The sequence below is a fragment of the Pleurodeles waltl genome, chromosome 3_1 (assembly GCF_031143425.1).
Source record: "Pleurodeles waltl isolate 20211129_DDA chromosome 3_1, aPleWal1.hap1.20221129, whole genome shotgun sequence".
Classification (NCBI taxonomy): domain Eukaryota; kingdom Metazoa; phylum Chordata; class Amphibia; order Caudata; family Salamandridae; genus Pleurodeles; species Pleurodeles waltl.
In genome coordinates, this window is record NC_090440.1 from 812,240,700 (window position 1) to 812,267,676 (window position 26,977).

The 26,977-nt window shown below is 44.1% G+C and overlaps 1 protein-coding gene across 1 annotated transcript in view; it reads right to left on the reverse strand.

Moving 5' to 3' along the window:
- The window catches only part of PSMA1 (proteasome 20S subunit alpha 1), a 130,708-nt gene extending 107,689 nt beyond the window's left edge, over positions 1–23,019 (reverse strand). Inside the window, exons 1-3 of the mRNA XM_069223693.1 lie at positions 22,911–23,019; positions 5,992–6,036; positions 3,227–3,328 (exon numbers count right to left, since the gene is read on the reverse strand). Of these exons, the coding sequence (XP_069079794.1) occupies positions 3,227–3,328; positions 5,992–6,036; positions 22,911–22,913 (150 nt within the window). The 5' untranslated portion in view covers positions 22,914–23,019. The remainder of the gene's footprint in view (positions 1–3,226; positions 3,329–5,991; positions 6,037–22,910) is intronic.
- Between the last annotated feature and the right edge of the window lie 3,958 nt (positions 23,020–26,977).

A 26,977-nucleotide genomic window follows, 5' to 3' on the forward strand; every position in this document is an offset into this window, starting at 1 on the left:
GATCTCCACCAGCCGAGTCGGGGTCGCCGGGTGCAGTGTTGCAAGTCTCACGCTTCTTGCGGGGAGCTTGCAGAGTTCTTTCAGGGCTGCTGGAAACAAAGTTGCAGCCCTTCTTGGAGCAGGTCCGCTGTCCTCGGGAGTTTCTTGTCTTTTCGAAGCAGGGGCAGTCCTCAGAGGATGTCGAGGTCGCTGGTCCCTTTGGAAGGCGTCGCTGGAGCAGGATCTTTGGAAGGCAGGAGACAGGCCGGTGAGTTTCTGGAGCCAAGGCAGTTGTCGTCTTCTGGTCTTCCTCTGCAGGGGTTTTCAGCTAGGCAGTCCTTCTTCTTGTAGTTTGCAGGAATCTACTTTTCTAGGGTTCAGGGTAGCCCTTAAATACTAAATTTAAGGGCGTGTTTAGGTCTGGGGGGTTAGTAGCCAATGGCTACTAGCCCTGAGGGTGGGTACACCCTCTTTGTGCCTCCTCCCAAGGGGAGGGGGTCACATTCCTATCCCTATTGGGGGAATCCTCCTTCTTCAAGATGGAGGATTTCTAAAAGTCAGAGGCACCTCAGCTCAGGACACCTTAGGGGCTGTCCTGACTGGCCAGTGACTCCTCCTGGTTTTTCTCATTATCTCTCCTGGACTTGCCGCCAAAAGTGGGGGCTGGGTCCAGGAGGCGGGCATCTCCACTAGCTGGAGTGCCCTGGGGCATTGTAACACGAAGCTTGAGCCTTTGAAGCTCACTGCTAGGTGTTACAGTTCCTGCAGGGGGGAGGTGTGAAGCACCTCCACCCAGAGCAGGCTTTGTTTCTGTCCTCAGAGAGCACAAAGGCTCTCACCGCATGAGGTCAGACACTCGTCTCTCAGCAGCAGGCTGGCACAGACCAGTCAGTCCTGCACTGAACAATTGGGTAAAATACAGGGGGTATCTCTAAGATGCCCTCTGTGTGCATTTTTTAATAAATCCAACACTGGCATCAGTGTGGGTTTATTATTCTGAGAAGTTTGATACTAAACTTCCCAGTATTCAGTGTAGCCATTATGGTGCTGTGGAGTTCGTGCATGACAGACTCCCAGACCATATACTCTTATGGCTACCCTGCACTTACAATGTCTAAGGTTTTGCTTAGACACTGTAGGGGCATAGTGCTCATGCACATATGCCCTCACCTGTGGTATAGTGCACCCTGCCTTAGGGCTGTAAGGCCTACTAGAGGGGTGACTTACCTATGCCACAGGCAGTGGGAGGTTGGCATGGCACCCTGAGGGGAGTGCCATGTCGACTTAGTCATTTTCTCCCCATCAGCACACACAAGCTGGCAAGCAGTGTGTCTGTGCTGAGTGAGGGGTCCCTAGGGTGGCATAAGACATGCTGCAGCCCTTAGAGACCTTCCCTGGCATCAGGGCCCTTGGTACCAGGGGTACCAGTTACAAGGGACTTACCTAGGTGCCAGGGTTGTGCCAATTGTGGAAACAATGGTACATTTTAGGTGAAAGAACACTGGTGCTGGGGCCTGGTTAGCAGGGTCCCAGCACACTTCTCAGTCAAGTCAGCATCAGTATCAGGCAAAAAGTGGGGGGTAACTGCAACAGGGAGCCATTTCTTTACATGCGGGCACTCATGGGCATTGGAAATGAGGAGGCATCATTGTATATCTGGGAGAAAAGGGGAAACATCCATATTGTTTGTATTGCCTTTCTCACTGTCTGTTCCAAAGGCACACTATGTAAAAATACTGATGCTTAATGTTGCAATATTTATTAACGTTTGCTTTGATTGTGGAGGGCCTAAATGCCCGGACGTAACTGAACGGAAAAAGCTAATACAAAGGTTATAAAAAAAAAAAAAGAAGAAAAAAAAAAAGATACTGAAGGATCAGAACCCAACATATGCCCGCTTTTTCACTTGTGGCTGCTGAGTTAGCTGCAGAGTTATTAAATGCAAGTGGGGATGGTGTGGCAGTGAACCACAACAATCACTGTAGTTTAAAAAACCCAGGAAGAGACTGTCTTTCAGCGTGGCATGGTGTCCATAACTAAATGGTGGAACTGATATCCTAATGTTCTATATTTATTTTCTGAGGTGGACATACTGGCATGCGTTTGGCAATGTACATTTTAGAAACTACATGAAAGCCCCTCGTACTACTACTTCACAAAAGTGTCTTGGAACTATTTGGTCTATGCAACAAGGTCCTCTGGGGCAAGGGAAAAAAAAGTGACAATGGGTTCCAATATAAGGAGTTCGAAAGATCATATTGCCTATGTCTTTTGTAATTAACAGGACTTGCTCCTTATGTTGAAATAAGCCTATTTGTCACTTTTACTATTAGAATGTGCCATGAATACCACTACCCAAAATACATTGCACAAAACCCCTATTGGCAGCCCAGCAGTTTCTATTTTTTGTCATTTCGTGGCTATACTTTGATCTGTTATCACCAGTTAAAGGCCAAAATATGTATGCAATTGCAACCTACATGTTATAATATTGTGCAGAGGCATTTATACGTCTAAATAACTGAAGTATGTTGTGTTACAACGCTTGTTTTGGGTGAAATCTTCTGTAAGGACAAGGTAACAAAATGTAACTTAACTTACTTACATCTAAGTGCTAAGTGAAATATTTTTACTGAAGTTACCACCCATGTTTACAATTCTAATGGTTCTATATTTGACTGGCTGTAACCAATTCCTAAGGAAGGAATGTAATCTGCATATTAAAATAATCTAGATAGGCATATAGGCAAAGTAGGTTTGCAGATACCATGCTAGACGCAACAGAATGAATGTTTGAGCAGGAGTACTAGATGAAGCAACTCCAGAAAGGGGTAACCAGACAAACTCCAGTATTATTAAGTGAGGCCTACAGTGCTTCTGATTGCTAAAATGTCAAACACTAAGCAGACAAGTGTGTTTTCTTAAACCAGTAACTGTCCTGCAAAAGTACAAACTTTAGGTGTAAACGCACCGCCCATCGGTCCCCTGCTCAAGCTGCTTTTAGGGCGGGTGATTCTGCTCTCAATCCACTGCCATGCAAGATATCGCACGATCCAACCCCACAAAATCTGGTCACAGCAGGAGACCTTGCTGAAAACTCATTTAAATAGCATAGCCGTGAATAAAAAAAATTTATTATGCAATAGTTGAGACTGATTATGGTTTAGATTGCCCCTAGTCTCAGAGGGGAAAAAAGAAACTAAAGCAGCCTACACCAAAAAACATTTTCTGCAATTTCACTCCATACCTTCAGGGCTACCAGAACAGCATGGGTTTTAGATTTCAACCCTACAGTCGCAGAGCCTTGCTTCACTGCCTCCATGGCATACTCAATTTGATGAATTCGGCCCTAAGCAAAACATAAAAACAGCATTTTTTCAATCAAACATGAAAATATTTTAAACATATCCTAAATCTTGTGCATAATACATCCAAAAATGTTAATGCAAATTTGGGACATTTTTATATAATGACGAGTTGTCTTTTAATGTCTAATTAAGTTTGTATTCTTTGTGTCTAAACACGGGTGAAATGGCTCCAAGACATCTTCATTTCCCGCACTCACCCTAGCCTTTTAAAGCTGCAACTCATTTACCTTCTAGAATCGGACATATACAAGGCTTGGCGGCAAAGGGTAGGTGCATAAGAGACATGGCTTATTTTAAATATAAGTGTCACCAAGGAGGTAAGGAGTGGCAACACAGCAGGCTTATGTTTTAGGGCACCTACAACAGCAATTCACAAAAACTTGGGCCTTAATAATGGGCGCAGATCAAACAATATGCACACAAAAATCAAACTTTTAACAGGACCTGCATATGCAATAGTGTAACTATATTTCAGATTAAACACACAAAATAGCCCATGATCTCCTACTTCACCTTAAAGTATGCTTTCATGATGAAGGCCTGTCGAAGCTGGCAAAGTCCAGCAAGGATCAAATGCGTTAATACAAAGTAGAATGTATGCAAACTAAATCACACGTAGATCGATTACAGATTTTGAACTCACTTGTGCAGACAGGCCCCAACAAACATAACAATGTTTAATTTCCTGCCTTTTAAAATATAACTCTTTGCCACGACCCTGGTGTTCAGAAAGATCTAGAAAACTAAAGTGTCCACGCATGTCTTACCTTCTCAGTTCAAAAGGATACTTAATTCTAGAGGTCCAGAGGTAATATACAACTGTGCTCATATTCTTTTGTTCTTAATCCGTTTATGTAAGCTTTAATTTTCTTACTTTGCCACTGGTTTGAATGATTTTCATTGAAATGCATAATTAACGTCAGTTTTATCTGCGCAATAGCCTGCACGTCCCATTGGGATGGTGATTTTACTTGTGATCCATAAAAACAAAAAAAATCACCCCAGCAAGTATGGTGATATTTTGGTGTTGAATGAGGGTGGTCCCTTTGCTACACAGAGTTATAGTGTCCAGTATGCACAAAAAACTAAATATCTATAACTGACCAATTGTGCTTAAAGAACAGGATAAGCACTGGAAATAAAAAGTATTTTTCAGGTAAAGTTCACCTGCAGGCTAGGAAGTAGTACATTTCCATAGTCTACCCTGCTAATGTGCCTCACGTATATTGTAAATGGCCATGTGAAAAGCTGTGATAAAAGAAAAACAAGCACTGGTAGAGCCAATGGCTCTCACCTTTGGAAACATTGGCTTTGTCCAATGCTGTAAAGTATGGCTAGAGAAATAAAAACAACTTTTGACAATGCTTGCCTGGCCATTTTGATGATGCACGCTCTATGCATGCGTGCGACAACATAATGATGCATTTGCTTTTTTCATTTTTAGTTACTGTCCGTGTCGGGCCCATAACTAAAAAGAAAAAGCATGCAAAAGCAATTTTATTTTAAGAGGGTATTGGGGGAAACAAAATGGGGGGGGAGGGGAGGGGGGATCAAAGTAACATGGGTGGAAATAGCAGGGGGGTACTGATAAGGGTACATGTGCAAAATACGAGATGAATGGTCAGAAGTAATGTGGAGGCAGAAGCAAAACAGGGGATGCAGTGTGGAAAGCAACTCTGATGACGTGGTTAGGGGAAAGCAACAAGGTGCAGGTGGGCGGAGGGAACAGGCAAAAGAGCAATGCAGAGCTTGCGGGATAAAAGCACAACACAGTGGTGAGTGAGAAGCACGCGAGAGAGAAAGAGGAACAGAGTGAGGCACTACACAAGGGAGACAACTAGAAAAACATACACTGTGTTTGCATCATTAAAAATAAAAAGTGTACAAAAAGCAAGCATTCATTGAAGAATAGAATGACCCAATCACAGAAATGGTAAACATGCTGTGCTCCACAAAAGAGGCGAAGACATACTGAACAGGCTAAAGCAAATAAAGCCAGCTAATGGAAACCAATTAAATGTTAATGACAAAGCAATGGCTGAACACATCCCTAGGTAACTTTTAAGCATGTCCCCAGTATGTCTTTGCAACCATACATCTGTGCTGTATGGTAGGCTTTGACCTAAGAAAGAAATATTTAGCCTGCACCACAGAAGTTGTAAAAGAACTACATTGTTGAGCAGTAACTAGGCCATTTTACTAATATATCAATGGGCACAAATCTTGGATTAGAAAGAAAATAATATGGAAATTATTTACGAATTTAAATGTCTTTCCTCATCTTATGGATATAAAGATCCTTCCGATGTTCTCTAATAGGAATACAGACACAGACTTTGGGGGGGGGGGGGGGGAGGGGGGGGGGGGGGAGAGGTGGGGGGCACCCGCAGTACTTTATTTTCCTAATTTAATGATGGCAAGATTTGACTTCTAAACACTGTTAATAACCTTTGTCGTAGTAAAAATTGTACATATTTTGAGTAGGATGCTGAAAACAAAGACAAAAAGCCCTTTAAATCATTCCTGCCGTGCAAGCCTTTGCTTCCTGTCCCTAATTTACCAGCAAATAAATACCATTTTGAGAGCCTCTCTGGCCTCACCACTAGGATGTCAGATGAGAAAATGAAACCACGAGTTAAAGTACCTGAGGGCTCCAGACAGTCACATCGTTGTCATACTGGTTGCGAAACTAAAATGCAATGAAAAACAATTATTCAGTTGAATTAGAAAAATATTTTTGTATAGAATTAAAGAAAAAAACGTTCGTCTGTGCAACCTTAAGCTTCACTGCGTGGGGATGCTCGGTTCAGGAGGTAATTAATAATTTTTGCGTTCAAGTACTTCGACTTCTTGGGGAAATAACGCTGTACATGACAAATAATTGCAGCTACTTAAATTTTTTTAAAAAATGCCCGTTGACCTTCAATAATCAAATAAACATCAGAACCGCTGCCACGGACATGGGAAAGCTACAGCTGAACACCATCTGCGGTATTACACATATCATCTTTTCTGCAATAACATTCGATATGACTAAGCAAAATGTAACAGTTTGATAGCTATTACAGTCCCTGTAATACATAACATAAAAGGCAAAACGTGCAATGTCACAGGTTGGCATTTTTCCCCTGTCATAAATATGACATCAAAGCACCTAGGGCCAGATGCAGCAAAGGGTTTTTCCCATTCTGTCTCAATGGGAAAATGTGTTCGTACATATGGCCCCTAGTGTGCAAAACAAAACAGGGCAGCCAGTTCAATCCGAGCATTAAATAAACACATGGTTATACAACCAGTAAGGTTGTTTTTTTTGTTCTTAAGCAGCGGTTATTTACATACAAAACCTAAAACACTGTCAAATCTACAAAGCATACTCTTTACATTGCAAAACCTTATTATAATAATTAAAAAAAATCCAAATTTCAACTAACATGAGAACTGAAAACTAAGGAGGTAAGGCAGTAGTTTAGGTGCTCAATAGGGCACCAAGATGCTCAAAATTTATCAAATGCATTAAGTATTGCCTATTGTCGTGCTCTGAGAAATAACATGAAAATGTTGGTGGTTATTGCATAACAAATGTATGTCATGATAAATATGAGGCTTGCCTTCTTTCTAAAATCTGACAAGTTTGAGCTGCCGAAAATTAACTAAGAGTGTGGAGGTTTATCGCAGGCTGCAATTGCCAGGCGCTATAAACATTGCACCACGTTTAGCTGTGATCACTGCGTACACAGGTGTTTGATAAGGACAGTGATAAAATTAGCTACTTGGAATTAGGCATCCATTGTGTAATGTAGGTGTCTGTGCTCAAAAAAACAATGAAACTATCATCAAAATCTGACCATTTATCTTACACTGCAACATACTGTAGCACCGGGCTACACTTTGAAAATGGAAGGGGTGTTGGAGGTAGAGAAGGAGAACTCACTACTAGTGCAACTGAACAACTACTGACGCAAGGTCCATGGAGAAGAGTGAGAGAGAGCGAGAGAAAGAGTCTCCCCTCCAGATTAATGGGTCTCTAAGGGAGGCCTGGGCAGTTGTCAGCCACAGTAACATTCCTTATAGGATAGAACAACCATGTGCTGAGTTCTAAAACCATTATACAGTTTCAGGCTACTGAAGTATCACTAAGCATAAAACAGAGGCTTGGCGATGGTACAATTCAGTGCACAATGATAAGATATCCACGCAAGGACCCAGTGGTAGAAGTGGGCTTTGGCCATAAGAGAACCTCTGTGCCGCAGCTCCCAATGGGAAACAGTACTTAAAATATATTTAAGGGCAGTCTCCATATTAACCTATGAGAGGGATATAGCTTGCAATAGTGAAAAATTATTTTGGCAGTATTTCACTATCAGAACACGTAAAACACCTCAATACATGTCTTACCTTTAACATACACTGCACCCTGCCCATGGGGCTACCTAAGGCCCACCTTACGGATGACTTACATGCAGTAAAAGGGAAGGTTTGGGCCTGGCAAGTGGGTACACTTGCTAGGTCGAATTGGCAGCGTAAAACTGCACACAAAGACAATGCAGTGGCAAGTTTGAGCCATGTTTACGTGGCTACTCGTGTGGGTGGCACAATCAGTGCTGCAGGTTCACTAGTAGCATTAGATTTACAGGCCCTGGGCTCCTATGGTGCACTTTACTAGGGACTTATTAGTAAATCAAACATGCCAATCATGGGTAAATCAATCACCAATAGAAGTTATACAGAGAGCATATGCACTTTAGCACTGGTTGACAGTGGAAAAGTGCACAGAGCACTAAAGTCAACAAATCTGGTCTGAAAATAGAAGGGAGGAGGCAAAAGGTTTGTGGATGACCATGCAAAAAGAGCCAACTCCAACAAGATCAAATTACATATTTTGCATTTTTTGGAGTTGCATACCGCATGCAAGTATTTGAGATGCTCACGGGTGCTCCAGAGTTGGGGCTTGCATTACTCTCCAAATCAGAGACAAGCAATATGTAGTGGAAGCTGGAACACGGTTACACATCCTGGTTGTGCTTGTTCAACTACATGTAGGTTGGCAGAAGCTGGGAGACATTTGCATCAGTAAAATTTTTACTGTATTGAGGAATATTTTGCTGAAGTTATGAGGTTCTCGATCACTGAAATTCCTTTATATTTAAGGTTGTTTTTTTTGTTTTCACTGAATTGTACATATAAACACTGTTTAAAAAATCTATTTCTAGATATGTATTTTTAAATATGGAAAAAATTGACAATACATCTTCTTTTGAGTGTACTTTGATACTATCAATCAAGACCAATAGGTCAACAGGTGAGCAGACTAATATGCAGGGGAGTTTAAGGGGACAGGGTTTCCTAATGAAGATGTAAACAGTCTAAGATGTGCATGTGTGCTAAAATGATAATGACATAAGTGTACTGCATATTAGTGATACACTACGTACGGCTTCTTATAGCAGTAAAATCTATTAGTCATCCAACTGCAAGTGTAGCTTTATCCGAAAAAAGATGGAAATGTGCTAGTTTCAGGTTTGTTCACAAAGCAAAATAAATAAGGATAAAGAAAAATAGAGCAAAAATAAGTACAGAGAATTATTACAGATAGAAATGTCAAACAAAAATGCTATATAAATAGGAGCTTTGAATTCATTGGATGTGGAGAACATCAATGTCTAGGTGGAATAAAGTTCATCTTGGGATGTAGCAAAGTTGAAAAGATGACATGCAGAGACTTGATGATATTAATATTAAGTCTGATAGTTTTGATTTTATTGATGAAAAATTGGTAAGCGCAAATAGATTTTCCAAACGAGTAAGGTACTGTTTCAAAGAGAGAATGGACATCTTTGGCGTCAAGTAATACTTTAAGTGTTAATCAGCTGTTTCAATGTTTCGGTTTTCTGTAGAGAAAGCAGACAAGGTTTTTAGATAAAAGACTGCTTTGGCTAGCATTGTTTTCTGTTGAGGCCAACCCAACCAACTGCAGAAACATGAAGGTTTGATACTTCTATTGCTTTCTGTTATTTAGAGAGAACTAACCAATACAAACAAAATACGGCAAAATAGATTTTAAAGTTGATATGTGGGTAGCTCATTCGGTAATCAAACATTCTACTGCCACCTCTTTTGCAGTTGGCTTACTGCGTCGGTTATTTGAAAAGGCAGGCAAAGTTTTCAAAAACATAAAACAAAATGAGAAAAAACAAAACATTCAGTCGCGTTTCTTGTTCCTGTCCACCCTGGAAAAAGATTTACTCCAGCTCTTGATAAGAGTAGTCCTATGACCTTTCCTGTGTGAGCATGGGTCAGAGTAGGGTTTGCCACTACCTACAATCATCTAAGTACGTGGGTATGCAAACATTTTCACAATATTCCTGCACAGGGACGTCCACATCCCTTGGAGTATATTTGCACACAGAAAAATCTTTTGGTTACTACATCTTTTTACATAAGTAAAACCACCTTCTGCGAACTGTAGAAGTGGATTTATAATTGCAAAAAAATGCTAAAAGTGAGTGTAACTTAAACTTATATGCAAAAACAACTGAGAATTAGGTCCACCTACTACAAAGTGCTCCACGACTAGGCATTTTATAGGCAAACCGCAGCACTTGTATACTAGTGATACTAGAAAGCGCAGTACATATTTTCTCTCAAGTTCACCTCACAGTATGCAAGAAGTCTTCTGTAGATGATCGACTCCAAAAAATGTTTAAGGCACTATTTAACTTCACAAACAGAATAATAGTTCTTGTGTGCTTTTCGCTACATATTTGGTACACGGCATGACAGCTGAAGGATCACAACGTAGATTTTGGGGTAAAACGGGGAAGAGGGTCAAAAATGAGCACGCCGTAATTAAACGTGAAGTGAAGATCATTAACATAAAGAGTCATCACTCCTCAAGCGCATTTGTGTCACTACTGCCCTGCGATATTCATAAATCCATCAAATACTAGATCACAAACCACTTCTGATAGGTCTAAGAAGCCCTGGGGCGTATTCCCCGAGAAAGCACTTCCTGGGTCGTCCACTGTTCTCTTGGGATCATTCTTGGCCTGGACTGAAAACCCAAGAGAGTGGTGCCAGACTTAGGAACCAGCACACGAAACAAGGATGGGGTACAATCAGAAGAACAAGAAGTAGGTTCTGGGGACAACAGGACTAGCACTTAAGAGGGGGGCCCAGACAGGCGTGAGGGTGAAATAGTGTGAGGTGTCCAAGAGAGCAGGGTGGCAGCTCTGAAAGAGGAGCACAAGAGGTGGGTGGGTAAACTGTGGAGCAAGAAAAAAAAATACACTTGGATGGCAGAAAAACGCTGACATGAATTCAAACTGCCCATCAAAATTACTTACGCCTGGTTCATACAAACACAAACTTAGCTGTAAGGAAATGCCTCCTTGGCATGGTTGCCCCCCTGACTTTTTGCCTTTGCTGATGCTATGTTTACAATTGAAAGTGTGCTGAGGCCTGCTAACCAGGCCCCAGCACCAGTGTTCTTTCCCTAACCTGTACTTTTGTATCCACAATTGGCAGACCCTGGCATCCAGATAAGTCCCTTGTAACTGGTACCTCTAGTACCAAGGGCCCTGATGCCAAGGAAGGTCTCTAAGGGCTGCAGCATGTCTTATGCCACCCTGGAGACCTCTCACTCAGCACAGACACACTGCTTACCAGCTTGTGTGTGCTAGTGAGGACAAAACGAGTAAGTCGACATGGCACTCCCCTCAGGGTGCCATGCCAGCCTCTCACTGCCTATGCAGTATAGGTAAGACACCCCTCTAGCAGGCCTTACAGCCCTAAGGCAGGGTGCACTATACCATAGGTGAGGGTACCAGTGCATGAGCAGGGGACCCCTACAGTGTCTAAACAAAACCTTAGACATTGTAAGTGCAGGGTAGCCATAAGAGTATATGGTCTGGGAGTCTGTCAAACACGAACTCCACAGCACCATAATGGCTACACTGAAAACTGGGAAGTTTGGTATCAAACTTCTCAGCACAATAAATGCACACTGATGCCAGTGTACATTTTATTGTAAAATACACCACAGAGGTGCCCCCTGAAACTTAACCGACTATCTGTGTAGGCTGACTAGTTCTAGCAGCCTGCCACAAACCGAGACATGTTGCTGGCCCCATGGGGAGAGTGCCTTTGTCACTCTGAGGCCAGTAACAAAGCCTGCACTGGGTGGAGATGCTAACACCTCTCCCAGGCAGGAATTGTCACACCTGGCGGTGAGCCTCAAAGGCTCACCTCCTTTGTGCCAACCCAGCAGGACACTCCAGCTAGTGGAGTTGCCCGCCCCCCCCGGCCAGGCCCCACTTTTGGCGGCAAGGCCGGAGAAAATAATGAGAAAAACAAGGAGGAGTCACTGGCCAGTCAGGACAGCCCCTAAGGTGTCCTGAGCTGAGGTGACTCTAACTTTTAGAAATCCTCCATCTTGCAGATGGAGGATTCCCCCAATAGGGTTAGGATTGTGACCCCCTCCCCTTGGGAGGAGGCACAAAGAGGGTGTACCCACCCTCAGGGCTAGTAGCCATTGGCTACTAACCCCCCAGACCTAAACACGCCCTTAAATTTAGTATTTAAGGGCTACCCTGAACCCTAGAAAATTAGATTCCTGCAACAAGAAGAAGGACTGCCCAGCTGAAAACCCCTGCAGCGGAAGACCAGAAGACGACAACTGCCTTGGCTCCAGAAACTCACCGGCCTGTCTCCTGCCTTCCAAAGATCCTGCTCCAGCGACGCCTTCCGAAGGGACCAGCGACCTCGACATCCTCTGAGGACTGCCCCTGCTTCGAAAAGACAAGAAACTCCCGAGGACAGCGGACCTGCTCCAAGAAAAGCTGCAACTTTGTTTCCAGCAGCTTTAAAGAACCCTGCAAGCTCCCCGCAAGAAGCGTGAGACTTGCAACACTGCACCCGGCGACCCCGACTCGGCTGGTGGAGACCCGACACCTCAGGAGGGACCCCAGGACTACTCTGATACTGTGAGTACCAAAACCTGTCCCCCCTGAGCCCCCACAGCGCCGCCTGCAGAGGGAATCCCGAGGCTTCCCCTGACCGCGACTCTTTGAACCTAAAGTCCCGACGCCTGGGAGAGACCCTGCACCCGCAGCCCCCAGGACCTGAAGGACCAGACTTTCACTGGAGAAGTGACCCCCAGGAGTCCCTCTCCCTTGCCCAAGTGGAGGTTTCCCCGAGGAACCCCCCCCTTGCCTGCCTGCAGCGCTGAAGAGATCCCGAGATCTCTCATAGACTAACATTGCGAACCCGACGCTTGTTTCTACACTGCACCCGGCCGCCCCCGCGCCGCTGAGGGTGAAATTTCTGTGTGGACTCGTGTCCCCCCCGGTGCCCTACAAAACCCCCCCTGGTCTGCCCTCCGAAGACGCGGGTACTTACCTGCAAGCAGACCGGAACCGGGGCACCCCCTTCTCTCCATTCTAGCCTATGTGTTTTGGGCACCACTTTGAACTCTGCACCTGACCGGCCCTGAGCTGCTGGTGTGGTGACTTTGGGGTTGCTCTGAACCCCCAACGGTGGGCTACCTTGGACCAAGAACTGAACCCTGTAAGTGTCTTACTTACCTGGTAAAACTAATCAAAACTTACCTCCCCTAGGAACTGTGAAAATTGCACTAAGTGTCCACTTTTAAAACAGCTATTTGTCAATAACTTGAAAAGTATACATGCAATTTTGATGATTTGAAGTTCCTAAAGTACTTACCTGCAATACCTTTCGAATGAGATATTACATGTAGAATTTGAACCTGTGGTTCTTAAAATAAACTAAGAAAAGATATTTTTCTATATAAAAACCTATTGGCTGGATTTGTCTCTGAGTGTGTGTACCTCATTTATTGTCTATGTGTATGTACAACAAATGCTTAACACTACTCCTTGGATAAGCCTACTGCTCGACCACACTACCACAAAATAGAGCATTAGTATTATCTATTTTTACCACTATTTTACCTCTAAGGGGAACCCTTGGACTCTGTGCATGCTATTCCTTACTTTGAAATAGCACATACAGAGCCAACTTCCTACATTGGTGGATCAGCGGTGGGGTACAAGACTTTGCATTTGCTGGACTACTCAGCCAATACCTGATCACACGACAAATTCCAAAATTGTCATTAGAAATTGATTTTTGCAATTTGAAAAGTTTTCTAAATTCTTAAAAGACCTGCTAGGGCCTTGTGTTAGATCCTGTTTAGCATTTCTTTTAGAGTTTAAAAGTTTGTAAAAGTTTGAATTAGATTCTAGAACCAGTTGTAGATTCTTAAAAAGTATTCCAACTTTTAGAAGCAAAATGTCTAGCACAGATGTGAATGTGGTGGAACTCGACACCACACCTTACCTCCATCTACAGATGAGAGAGCTAAGGTCACTCTGTAAACTAAAGAAAATAGCAATGGGCCCCAAACCTACCAAAGTACAGCTCCAGGAGCTTTTGGCAGAGTTTGAAAAGGCCAACCCCTCTGAGGATGGCAACTCAGAGGATGAAGATAGTGACTTGGAGGGAAATTCCCCCCCTCCAGTCCTACTTAGGGAGAGCAGGGCTTCTCAAGCCCTGACTCCACAAATAATAGTCAGAGATGCTGGTTCCCTCACAGGAGGGACCAACAACTCTGAAATCACTGAGGATAACTCCAGTGAAGAGGACATCCAGTTAGCCAGGATGGCCAAAAGATTGGCTTTGGAAAGACAGATCCTAGCCATAGAGAGGGAAAGACAAGAGATGGGCCTAGGACCCATCAATGGTGGCAGCAACATAAATAGGGTCAGAGATTCTCCTGACATGTTGAAAATCCCCAAAGGGATTGTAACTAAATATGAAGATGGTGATGACATCACCAAATGGTTCACAGCTTTTGAGAGGGCTTGTGTAACCAGAAAAGTGAACAGATCTCACTGGGGTGCTCTCCTTTGGGAAATGTTCACAGGAAAGTGTAGGGATAGACTCCTCACACTCTCTGGACAAGATGCAGAATCTTATGACCTCATGAAGGGTACCCTGATTGAGGGCTTTGGATTCTCCACTGAGGAGTACAGGATTAGGTTCAGGGGGGCTCAAAAATCCTCGAGCCAGACCTGGGTTGACTTTGTTGACTACTCAGTGAAAACACTAGATGGTTGGATTCAAGGCAGTGGTGTAAGTAATTATGATGGGCTGTACAATTTATTTGTGAAAGAACACCTGTTAAGTAATTGTTTCAATGATAAACTGCATCAGCATCTGGTAGACCTAGGACCAATTTCTCCCCAAGAATTGGGAAAGAAGGCGGACCATTGGGTCAAGACAAGGGTGTCCAAGACTTCAACAGGGGGTGACCAAAAGAAAGGGGTCACAAAGACTCCCCAGCAGAAGGGTGATGAGACAACCAAAACTAAAAATAGTAAAGAGTCTTCTACAGGCCCCCAAAAACCTGCACAGGAGGGTGGGCCCAGAGCCTCTTCACAAAACAATGGGTACAAGGGTAAAAACTTTGATCCCAAAAAGGCCTGGTGTCATAGCTGTAAACAGCATGGACACCAAACTGGAGACAAGGCCTGTCCCAAGAAAGGTTCCACTCCAAACTCCCATCCAGGTAACACTGGTATGGCTAGTCTCCAAGTGGGATCAACAGTGTGCCCAGAGCAAATCAGGGTTCACACTGAAGCTACTCTAGTTTCTGAGGGTGGGGTGGATTTAGCCACACTAGCTGTCTGGCCGCCTAACATGCAAAAATACAGACAGCAACTCTTAATTAATGGGACTAGAATAGAGGGCCTGAGGGATACAGGTGCCAGTGTCACCATGGTGACAGAGAAACTGGTTTCCCCTGGCCAATACCTGACTGGAAAAACTTACACAGTCACCAACGCTGACAATCAGAGAAAAGTACATCCCATGGCAATGGTTACTTTAGAATGGGGAGGGGTCAATGGCCTGAAACAGGTGGTGGTCTCCTCAAATATCCCAGTGGACTGTCTGCTTGGAAATGACCTGGAGTCCTCAGCATGGGCTGAGGTAGAGCTAAAAACCCATGCAGCAATGCTGGGTATCCCTGAACTGGTGTGTGTGAAAACAAGAGCACAGTGCAAGGCACAGGGTGAAAAAGTAGAGCTGGAGTCTGGAAAAATGGCCCAGCCTACCAAGAGAACAGGAAAGTCAGTTGGGAAACCAACTGCAACACAGCAAAAGAAAGGGAACCTCTCTTCTCAGGAAGAAGTTCTGCCCTCTGAGGGAACTGAGCCTTTGGAGCTTGAACCTTATCAGGTTGAGCTCTTAGGCCCAGGGGGACCCTCCAGGGAAGAGCTGTGTAAGGGACAAGAAACCTGTCCCTCTCTTGAAGGCCTTAGGCAGCAAGCTGCTGAAGAGTCCAAAGGCAAGAAAAATGGAACACATAGGGTCTATTGGGAGGATGGGCTCCTGTACACTGAGGCCAGAGACCCCAAACCTGGTACCACTAGGAGAGTGGTAGTGCCTCAGCTGTTCAGAGAGTTCATCCTAACATTGGCCCATGACATTCCCCTTGCTGGACATTTGGGACAAACCAAGACGTGGGAGAGGTTAGTCAACCACTTCTACTGGCCCAATATGTCCAACATGGTTAAGGAGTTTTGCCTCTCCTGCCCCACCTGTCAAGCCAGTGGTAAGACAGGTGGGCATCCAAAGGCCCCCCTCATTCCACTTCCAGTGGTGGGGGTGCCCTTTGAAAGAGTGGGTGTGGACATAGTTGGTCCACTGGAACCTCCCACAGCCTCAGGAAATATGTATATCCTGGTAGTAGTGGATCATGCTACCAGGTATCCTGAAGCTATTCCCCTTAGGTCGACTACTGCCCCTGCAGTAGCCAAGGCCCTCATTGGTATCTTTACCAGAGTGGGTTTCCCTAAGGAGGTGGTGTCTGACAGAGGTACCAACTTCATGTCAGCATACCTAAAGCACATGTGGAATGAGTGTGGAGTGACTTATAAATTCACTACACCTTACCATCCACAAACTAATGGCTTAGTTGAGAGATTCAACAAGACATTAAAGGGCATGATCATGGGGCTCCCAGAAAAACTCAAAAGGAGATGGGATGTCCTCCTGCCATGTCTGCTTTTCGCTTACAGGGAGGTACCACAGAAGGGAGTAGGGTTCTCACCCTTTGAACTTCTGTTTGGTCATCCTGTAAGGGGACCACTTGCCCTTGTTAAAGAAGGCTGGGAGAGACCCCTCCATGAGCCTAAACAGGACATAGTGGACTATGTACTTGGCCTTCGCTCTAGAATGGCAGAGTACATGGAAAAGGCAACCAAAAACCTTGAGGCCAGCCAACAGCTCCAGAAGTTTTGGTATGACCAAAAGGCTGCACTGGTTGAGTTCCAACCAGGGCAGAAAGTCTGGGTTCTGGAGCCTGTGGCTCCCAGGGCACTCCAGGACAAATGGAGTGGCCCTTACCCAGTACTAGAGAGGAAGAGTCAGGTCACCTACTTGGTGGACCTGGGCACAAGCAGGAGCCCCAAAAGGGTGATCCATGTAAACCGCCTTAAGCTCTTCCACGACAGGGCTGATGTCAATCTGTTGATGGTAACAGATGAGGATCAGGAGGCAGAGAGTGAACCTCTCCCTGATCTTCTGTCATCAGACCCAAAAGATGGTACAGTAGATGGAGTGATCTACTCAGACACCCTCTCTGGCCAACAGCAAGCTGATTGTAGGAGAGTCCTACAACAGTTTCCTGAACTCTTCTCCTTAACCCCTGGTCAGACACACCTGTGTACCCATGATGTGGACACAGGAGACAGCATGCCTGTCAAGAACAAAATCTTTAGACAGTCTGACCATGTTAAGGAAAGCATCAAGGTGGAAGTCCACAAGATGCTGGAATTGGGAGTCATTGAGCGCTCTGACAGCCCCTGGGCTAGCCCAGTGGTCTTAGTCCCCAAACCCCACACCAAAGATGGAAAGAAAGAGATGAGGTTTTGTGTGGACTACAGAGGGCTCAACTCTGTCACCAAGACAGATGCCCATCCAATTCCAAGAGCTGATGAGCTCATTGATAAGTTAGGTGCTGCCAAATTTCTAAGTACCTTTGACTTGACAGCAGGGTACTGGCAAATAAAAATGGCACCTGGAGCAAAAGAAAAGACAGCATTCTCCACACCTGATGGGCATTATCAGTTTACTGTTATGCCCTTTGGTTTAAAGAATGCCCCTGCCACCTTCCAAAGGTTGGTGAATCAAGTCCTTGCTGGCTTGGAGTCCTTTAGCACAGCTTATCTTGATGATATTGCTGTCTTTAGCTCCACCTGGCAGGATCACCTGGTCCACCTGAAGAAGGTTTTTGAAGGCTCTGCAATCTGCAGGCCTCTCTATCAAGGCATCCAAATGCCAGATAGGGCAGGGAACTGTGGTTTACTTGGGCCACCTTGTAGGTGGAGGCCAAGTTCAGCCACTCCAACCCAAGATCCAGACCATTCTGGACTGGGTAGCTCCAAAAACCCAGACTCAAGTCAGGGCATTCCTTGGCTTGACTGGGTACTACAGGAGGTTTGTGAAGGGATATGGATCCATTGTGACAGCCCTCACTGAGCTCACCTCCAAGAAAATGCCCAAGAAAGTGAACTGGACTGTGGACTGCCAACAGGCCTTTGACACCCTGAAACAAGCAATGTGCTCAGCACCAGTTCTCAAAGCTCCAGATTATTCTAAGCAGTTCATTGTGCAGACTGATGCCTCTGAACATGGGATAGGGGCAGTTTTGTCCCAAACAAATGATGATGGCCTTGACCAGCCTGTTGCTTTCATTAGCAGGAGGTTACTCCCCAGGGAGCAGCGTTGGAGTGCCATTGAGAGGGAGGCCTTTGCTGTGGTTTGGTCCCTGAAGAAGCTGAGACCATACCTCTTTGGGACTCACTTCCTAGTTCAAACTGACCACAGACCTCTCAAATGGCTGATGCGAATGAAAGGTGAAAATCCTAAACTGTTGAGGTGGTCCATCTCCCTACAGGGAATGGACTTTATAGTGGAACACAGACCTGGGACTGCCCATGCCAATGCAGATGGCCTTTCCAGGTTCTTCCACTTAGAAAATGAAGACTCTCTTGGGAAAGGTTAGTCTCATCCTCTTTCGTTTGGGGGGGGGTTGTGTAAGGAAATGCCTCCTTGGCATGGTTGCCCCCTGACTTTTTGCCTTTGCTGATGCTATGTTTACAATTGAAAGTGTGCTGAGGCCTGCTAACCAGGCCCCAGCACCAGTGTTCTTTCCCTAACCTGTACTTTTGTATCCACAATTGGCAGACCCTGGCATCCAGATAAGTCCCTTGTAACTGGTACCTCTAGTACCAAGGGCCCTGATGCCAAGGAAGGTCTCTAAGGGCTGCAGCATGTCTTATGCCACCCTGGAGACCTCTCACTCAGCACAGACACACTGCTTACCAGCTTGTGTGTGCTAGTGAGGACAAAACGAGTAAGTCGACATGGCACTCCCCTCAGGGTGCCATGCCAGCCTCTCACTGCCTATGCAGTATAGGTAAGACACCCCTCTAGCAGGCCTTACAGCCCTAAGGCAGGGTGCACTATACCATAGGTGAGGGTACCAGTGCATGAGCAGGGGACCCCTACAGTGTCTAAACAAAACCTTAGACATTGTAAGTGCAGGGTAGCCATAAGAGTATATGGTCTGGGAGTCTGTCAAACACGAACTCCACAGCACCATAATGGCTACACTGAAAACTGGGAAGTTTGGTATCAAACTTCTCAGCACAATAAATGCACACTGATGCCAGTGTACATTTTATTGTAAAATACACCACAGAGGTGCCCCCTGAAACTTAACCGACTATCTGTGTAGGCTGACTAGTTCTAGCAGCCTGCCACAAACCGAGACATGTTGCTGGCCCCATGGGGAGAGTGCCTTTGTCACTCTGAGGCCAGTAACAAAGCCTGCACTGGGTGGAGATGCTAACACCTCTCCCAGGCAGGAATTGTCACACCTGGCGGTGAGCCTCAAAGGCTCACCTCCTTTGTGCCAACCCAGCAGGACACTCCAGCTAGTGGAGTTGCCCGCCCCCCCCGGCCAGGCCCCACTTTTGGCGGCAAGGCCGGAGAAAATAATGAGAAAAACAAGGAGGAGTCACTGGCCAGTCAGGACAGCCCCTAAGGTGTCCTGAGCTGAGGTGACTCTAACTTTTAGAAATCCTCCATCTTGCAGATGGAGGATTCCCCCAATAGGGTTAGGATTGTGACCCCCTCCCCTTGGGAGGAGGCACAAAGAGGGTGTACCCACCCTCAGGGCTAGTAGCCATTGGCTACTAACCCCCCAGACCTAAACACGCCCTTAAATTTAGTATTTAAGGGCTACCCTGAACCCTAGAAAATTAGATTCCTGCAACAAGAAGAAGGACTGCCCAGCTGAAAACCCCTGCAGCGGAAGACCAGAAGACGACAACTGCCTTGGCTCCAGAAACTCACCGGCCTGTCTCCTGCCTTCCAAAGATCCTGCTCCAGCGACGCCTTCCGAAGGGACCAGCGACCTCGACATCCTCTGAGGACTGCCCCTGCTTCGAAAAGACAAGAAACTCCCGAGGACAGCGGACCTGCTCCAAGAAAAGCTGCAACTTTGTTTCCAGCAGCTTTAAAGAACCCTGCAAGCTCCCCGCAAGAAGCGTGAGACTTGCAACACTGCACCCGGCGACCCCGACTCGGCTGGTGGAGACCCGACACCTCAGGAGGGACCCCAGGACTACTCTGATACTGTGAGTACCAAAACCTGTCCCCCCTGAGCCCCCACAGCGCCGCCTGCAGAGGGAATCCCGAGGCTTCCCCTGACCGCGACTCTTTGAACCTAAAGTCCCGACGCCTGGGAGAGACCCTGCACCCGCAGCCCCAGGACCTGAAGGACCGGACTTTCACTGGAGAAGTGACCCCCAGGAGTCCCTCTCCCTTGCCCAAGTGGAGGTTTCCCCGAGGAACCCCCCCCTTGCCTGCCTGCAGCGCTGAAGAGATCCCGAGATCTCTCATAGACTAACATTGCGAACCCGACGCTTGTTTCTACACTGCACCCGGCCGCCCCCGCGCCGCTGAGGGTGAAATTTCTGTGTGGACTCGTGTCCCCCCCGGTGCCCTACAAAACCCCCCCTGGTCTGCCCTCCGAAGACGCGGGTACTTACCTGCAAGCAGACCGGAACCGGGGCACCCCCTTCTCTCCATTCTAGCCTATGTGTTTTGGGCACCACTTTGAACTCTGCACCTGACCGGCCCTGAGCTGCTGGTGTGGTGACTTTGGGGTTGCTCTGAACCCCCAACGGTGGGCTACCTTGGACCAAGAACTGAACCCTGTAAGTGTCTTACTTACCTGGTAAAACTAATCAAAACTTACCTCCCCTAGGAACTGTGAAAATTGCACTAAGTGTCCACTTTTAAAACAGCTATTTGTCAATAACTTGAAAAGTATACATGCAATTTTGATGATTTGAAGTTCCTAAAGTACTTACCTGCAATACCTTTCGAATGAGATATTACATGTAGAATTTGAACCTGTGGTTCTTAAAATAAACTAAGAAAAGATATTTTTCTATATAAAAACCTATTGGCTGGATTTGTCTCTGAGTGTGTGTACCTCATTTATTGTCTATGTGTATGTACAACAAATGCTTAACACTACTCCTTGGATAAGCCTACTGCTCGACCACACTACCACAAAATAGAGCATTAGTATTATCTATTTTTACCACTATTTTACCTCTAAGGGGAACCCTTGGACTCTGTGCATGCTATTCCTTACTTTGAAATAGCACATACAGAGCCAACTTCCTACATTAGCTATAAAAACTCCACTTCTGGCTGCAGATGTATGTATTTAAACACAGTAACAATTTAAGTTATCCCAAAGCACTTGATTTCAAACAGCTGTGAAAGAGATAACAGTATACAGTAAAAACCACTTCCTCAATCTAGATTATAGTATATTTTTGTCTCTCTCAAGTCGTTCTCAATTCAATACCCATGTTCGGTCGGCAAGGGGGTACCAATACTGAAGTCATATGTCACTCCAAGGACAGTTGGTACAAAAAGTGGGGTAGATCGAGTCAAATCCAGAAACCAGCTGTTAATACTGAATTGGATCCAGGCCAGCACCAGTGAATTATGCTTAATTTGTCCCAGTGTAATTTGCTAATACAGAGCACATTCAGCAGTCCTCGCACGATATCCGTTTTCGGGCGCTGGTCTTTACACTTCCAACACAATGGCCTCACGTGAAGGGGCACCAGCCACACTTTTATTACAGTAGCATCTTGACTGGAAACTAGCCGACGCCTAAAAGATGCCCATGCAATGAAGGAAAACAAAAGTATTCCCCATTATCACTTCACAAGAGCTTAGGCGAAAATATCATTTACAGCCAGGTTTTTTACTTTGTTCACCCCTTTATGTTAAAAAGAAGAAAAAAAGTAACCCTCTATATCAGTAATTACATTACTAATGATCTGTATAACACTTGCTAATGCATTTTATTAAACAACTTTTATAGCAACTCATCCAAACGCATGGCGTCAGAGAGCTTTCCATCTCTTATGCAGTGTAAATACACAGTTTTTCAAGCAAGGGTGTAAATCAATGCAAGGGCAATTTTACATAAGATAAAGAGTTTGGAAAGGTGCAGCAGTCATTTAGCATCCATATAACTAGGCATCGTATGTGAAGAGTGATTGGTCTGGAGAAATACAAAGCCAGGGTATCAAACTTAACAGTGGTTCGGGTTGTATGTACTAAAAAGTTTAGCACTACCAAAACAGAACTCTTTAGTCAAAATTTGGAATACCAGTAGACTGAAGACAAAAAGCAATACGGGTTCTAAACCTTAACCTCGCAGTTTGCACGGAGTTCATTGATGCTGGTTCGTAGCTTACTGTGCAATAGTAGGAGGATTGTAATTTATGAAGCTCCAAAGACAAAAGCAGTAACTCACTGAGCTACCTACGTAAAATGCAAATCACAGCTCGTTGTTAAACATTGTACTATGCAGGAGACACATTAAACCGGTGTGCTACTTTATAAGTCAAAATCGTGGATACACAAAACACAGATCCCTTCACCCTAGTGCATTACCCACAAAAGTTGTCTTATTTAAACTTGCTGGGAACACAAAAACCGCTAAAGATTACAACCGTTTTTTGCTACAACACCTTAATCCCCAGTTTATGAGATCTCAGGGTACAGTTTTTCAATTTCCTGCATTAAAGATGGTAACTATTCAAGTGTAAAATTAGACTGCACAGGGACACAGGTATCGTTGTTATGGGTTACTCTTGGATCTCTATGCTCCGCAAGACTGCCCAGAAGAGCAAAAGGGAAAGCACACCAATGCTCAATGCCCCTTTATGTGTACAGATCCATGGCCGCCGGTACACCGTGAGTCAGCAGCTAAGAGTAGCATCACATGGGAGATGTAGAGCATTAACAGAGACACATTACATACAGACAATAAGCTCCGAACTCCAGAGTGAGAGTTTAGCGCTAGCGCAAGGGAAGACTTGGGTATCACAGCCACCTGTTCCGATTTTCCGTTGGGGTGGCGCTTGCCTTACTTACCATGTTTCCGATCACTCCTATACAGACCCAATGATACTGCGGAAGTGACCGGCCACGGCACAGGAAACTGCAGCGTGCAAGACGTCAATGTCACGTGATCTGCACGTACCGTTTCCCTCTGCTCTTGCGCAGTACAGCGCAATCGGAGGCTGTTGTGTTTGCGTCGTCAAATCAATCAGGGGCGCTGAAAGAGACAAGAGAAAGTGAATTCTAGAGCGCCGCAGAGGGATTACTTCACTTATGTTCCTAAAGACTCAAACATTGAACCGAGCCGTAACCTCCAATGTTGTTATCCTACAATAAAATTGTTTTGTAAATCACAGCAGCTACGTATTTTGGCTAAATTTACGTTATGCTAAAATACCAACGCACGATGAAAAGACAAAAAAAAATGTATACACTAAAGCCTATTGTTTTTAATTTCACGATTCTAGCACTGATGTGCTTTGAGGACAAGTACAGTGGTACTTGTGGTGGGAGCCCTATGTTCGTGATCAGATAAATATACGTAGTGTTAATGCGCAAACATCCTAAATCCCAATTTAAGGGGCCAACCAACGGCTAGGACTGGGAGCGGCGAAGTCACGATTCGGGCACTGAAACTCCCCGACTGGAGCCGGCACTGTGTCTATTTGCTTACGTTTAATTGTACATGCTGAGGCATTCTTCAAGGAAAGGTTGGCAAGGGTTGTCGCTTTAGTTGGTGCTTTATGTAAAGAATCAATAGGCAGATTACAACAATTATGCCATAGGTAGCAAAAAAATCATACGTACAAAGAACTCAGTAGGGTTTGATAACGCCTCCCAATCTAGATGATTTATTCACTCTGGGACTCGTTTTAGGCCGATGAGTCTTTTGACCCTCATTGAAGTCTCCTTTAGACGAGATAACTAGTCAACATATCAATCAATAAATCAATGACCTCATCAATATTCACAATAGCAAGTCAATCAAATCAATCAATAACATCAATAAAATTGAAACACACCATGACCTTTCAGCCATGAATAACCACACAGAATTTAGTAAGATTTATGATATTTATTCCCTATTGATTACACTCTACTAGCAAGTTTATTAGTCTCAAAACCAGAAAACAAATCAACAATGTCATAATATGGCAACTCTAATAAGATTTCAGCAAAGCAAAGATCATGAACATTAGTACATAGCACAACGTCAACATGGATTAACCTTAGCAGAGTATCACTTGTGCATTATTCAACAAAGCATAGATTCAGTCATTTGTCTATTTGTGTCTGTTTAGTGAACTCCCTAACTAACCTCAAATCAGCATTAGCATGTTGGGCTTCATGCAAAACAATTTAGCAACACCAATTTAGAAAACCTCTATCTATGGTCTCTATCAAAAGAAGCAGTTGGTACCTAGAAAGAAAAGGCAAACAGACAATTACAATTTCATCATCATATAGTTACCCTCCGTAGTGAGTCAGCATGCAGAGTCAATCTTCGTCCTCAGGACATCAGTTGATTCGCCATCAGCCAGGAAACACAGCAAAGTTCAGTCTTTGTGTTGCTTAAAGCTTCTTATACCCAAAATCCATATCCCTCCATGATAAAATAAGAACACATGCAATGTCAATTAGTATAATCAACAGAGGGGTTAGAAGCAATTTAAGAATGTCTCCACCTAAGCTACCAAGCCATTCCCTTATTTTAGGATATCCCTCCCCATTGGATCCAAATATAGATCCTAATCCTTCCCAGGCTCCTAACTCTTCCAGCTCAATTAGTTGATGCGCTATGGTCATTATATTAGTGATGTAGCAGCCAAGCTGTTTGTCTATATGCAGAATATACCGTTAGCGCGTCTGACCTTATTTGACTTCTCTTCCTTCATTTATAAGGGGACGCGTTAAAGATTCAATGGACCTTTTGACTGCGCTTAGAGTAGTTCCCACCATAAGAATCAAATTTCAATACCAATCGATAAAAATATCAATCAATAATCTGGGGAGTCAGTAATTTCCACGTAACACGACCCCTTTGGCCATGAATAGCCACACGTTTATGTAAAAGTTAGAAAGTTTATTTCCCTATATTAACAATGCTAATATCACATAACTTATTCTCAAAATCAAATGACAGACATACAGGAACAATACCGGTTGACCAAATCTTCTAAAGAATCTCAATTTAATCAATGCTTGGATCACCACACATTCCAAAGTTACAGTACAAATCAAATATAAGAATAACTGCACAATAGAAATAGCATACACTTAGATTCAGCAAAGAAAATTCATCAACTGTTGTTAATAATTAGCAAGCATCTTCTGTGAGTCTCCGAACTAACTTTCTGATTAGAATGACATGTATGGGCTTCAGGCAAAACAATTTAGTCAACACAAATTTTGAAAAACATCTAGCTATGGCTCTATCAATATTTGTGGTTGGTACCTAGAAACAAAAGACAAATTTCATCATCAATAACATCAGGCTAGTACCCCTCCTCAGTATGGATCAGCATGCTGCAAATGTCTTCGTCAAGTAGACATCTATTCAGTCAGCATCAGCATCGGAACATAGCAATAAAGTTCAAGACAGAATTTCTCTAAGTAAAGGATCAATGCGAGTACACCTCATCGGTGAAGAAAGGAATGGGAAAAGTTTCTAGAATGGGGATAATCTGAAAGGTGCTTCTCAGCAAAGATTAAGAAAGAGTGGGCTACCCTTTCTCTATGCAGTTGGGCTAAGTTAAAATCATCCAGGACACTTTCCACGTTGCCATTGGTAAAATAATCGTATGTTTCCATTTAGTACAATAAAAGTAGAACTTCAAATCTAAGGTATAACTAAACTGTCTTTCACATGTCAATGATTGGCTCCTCTTCTCCTGTTCCCATCATTGTGCTCATCAAGTAACAATTTTGTATTGTCTTGTACTCCAGTCAGTGCATCCATTGTTGGTTCCTGGGAATGTCACCTTTACACACACTAAATCCTACAAAGTATTGCTAACGCAGATGTCTTAATTAGACATTTTTAAGGAATGTTTATGTATTTTGAAAAATGACTTATGTAGAAAAATGAATAACGTAGAAAATAATGTGCAAGTTTGAAATTGTGGCCTCGGAGATTGGCCACTAGTGTTCACAAAATGTACTAATTAACAATTATTTATATGAAATACTGAAAATATATTAGATTAATGTAGTAATGTGTCATATTCGGGGTTATTAATTATGTTTTGCTTATTAATATAAGGCCTTAACGTAGCAAGTGTCTTGGCTTAGTTTTGCCAGGCCTCATGCAGAAGCTGCATTTCTTAGCGTTTAATGAAAAATGCTGACAGAGTGAACTAACTGTGAAATGCTCATTGTTTTAATAAAATGCTTAGCAGAAGTATTCTGTGAGAACCGGCGGACAAAAGACGATGTCTCTAGCAATGTAACTAATAATGTGTAACATGCATGAGATGTACTTTCCCAGGACGCAAGCAATGAAGACACTGACTGGAGACAAAGATGCAACAATTTCGATACCTGACGAGCCGAGAACATCGTAAAGCTGACCAATCGACTACATGTGAACTGTGAAATATTATAATTCGTAGATTTGGTAAAGGGACTTTATTGGGTAGAGTAATAATGTACGATTAATTGACCAATTGGAAATTGGGGGATGGTTTGGGGAACTTTGATTTAACAACGTGACAGAGGGAAGGGACTAGAGATCTTACCCCATTATGAACTGCGATATTGAGAAGAACAGATTTGAGATTCTGTCATTGGGCTCATACTCTCTGACTGAGAACCTGATGTTTTGTTGATCGACTGATGACCTGAGGACAAAGACTGATTCTGCTTGCTGACCCATGGATAGGTAGATATGACAATGACTGAATTGCATTTTTATGCCTTTTCTTTTTAGGTACCAACTGCGCTGACTTAGTTTTTCCTTAAATAAGATGTTTTCCAAATTTGTGTTCTAAATTGTTTTGTATGAAGTCCCACATGCTGATGCTAATTGGAGTTAGTTAAGGTTACTTACATGACCACTGACAAATTACAGGGACAAATGGTTGATCAACTATCTTGCTGAA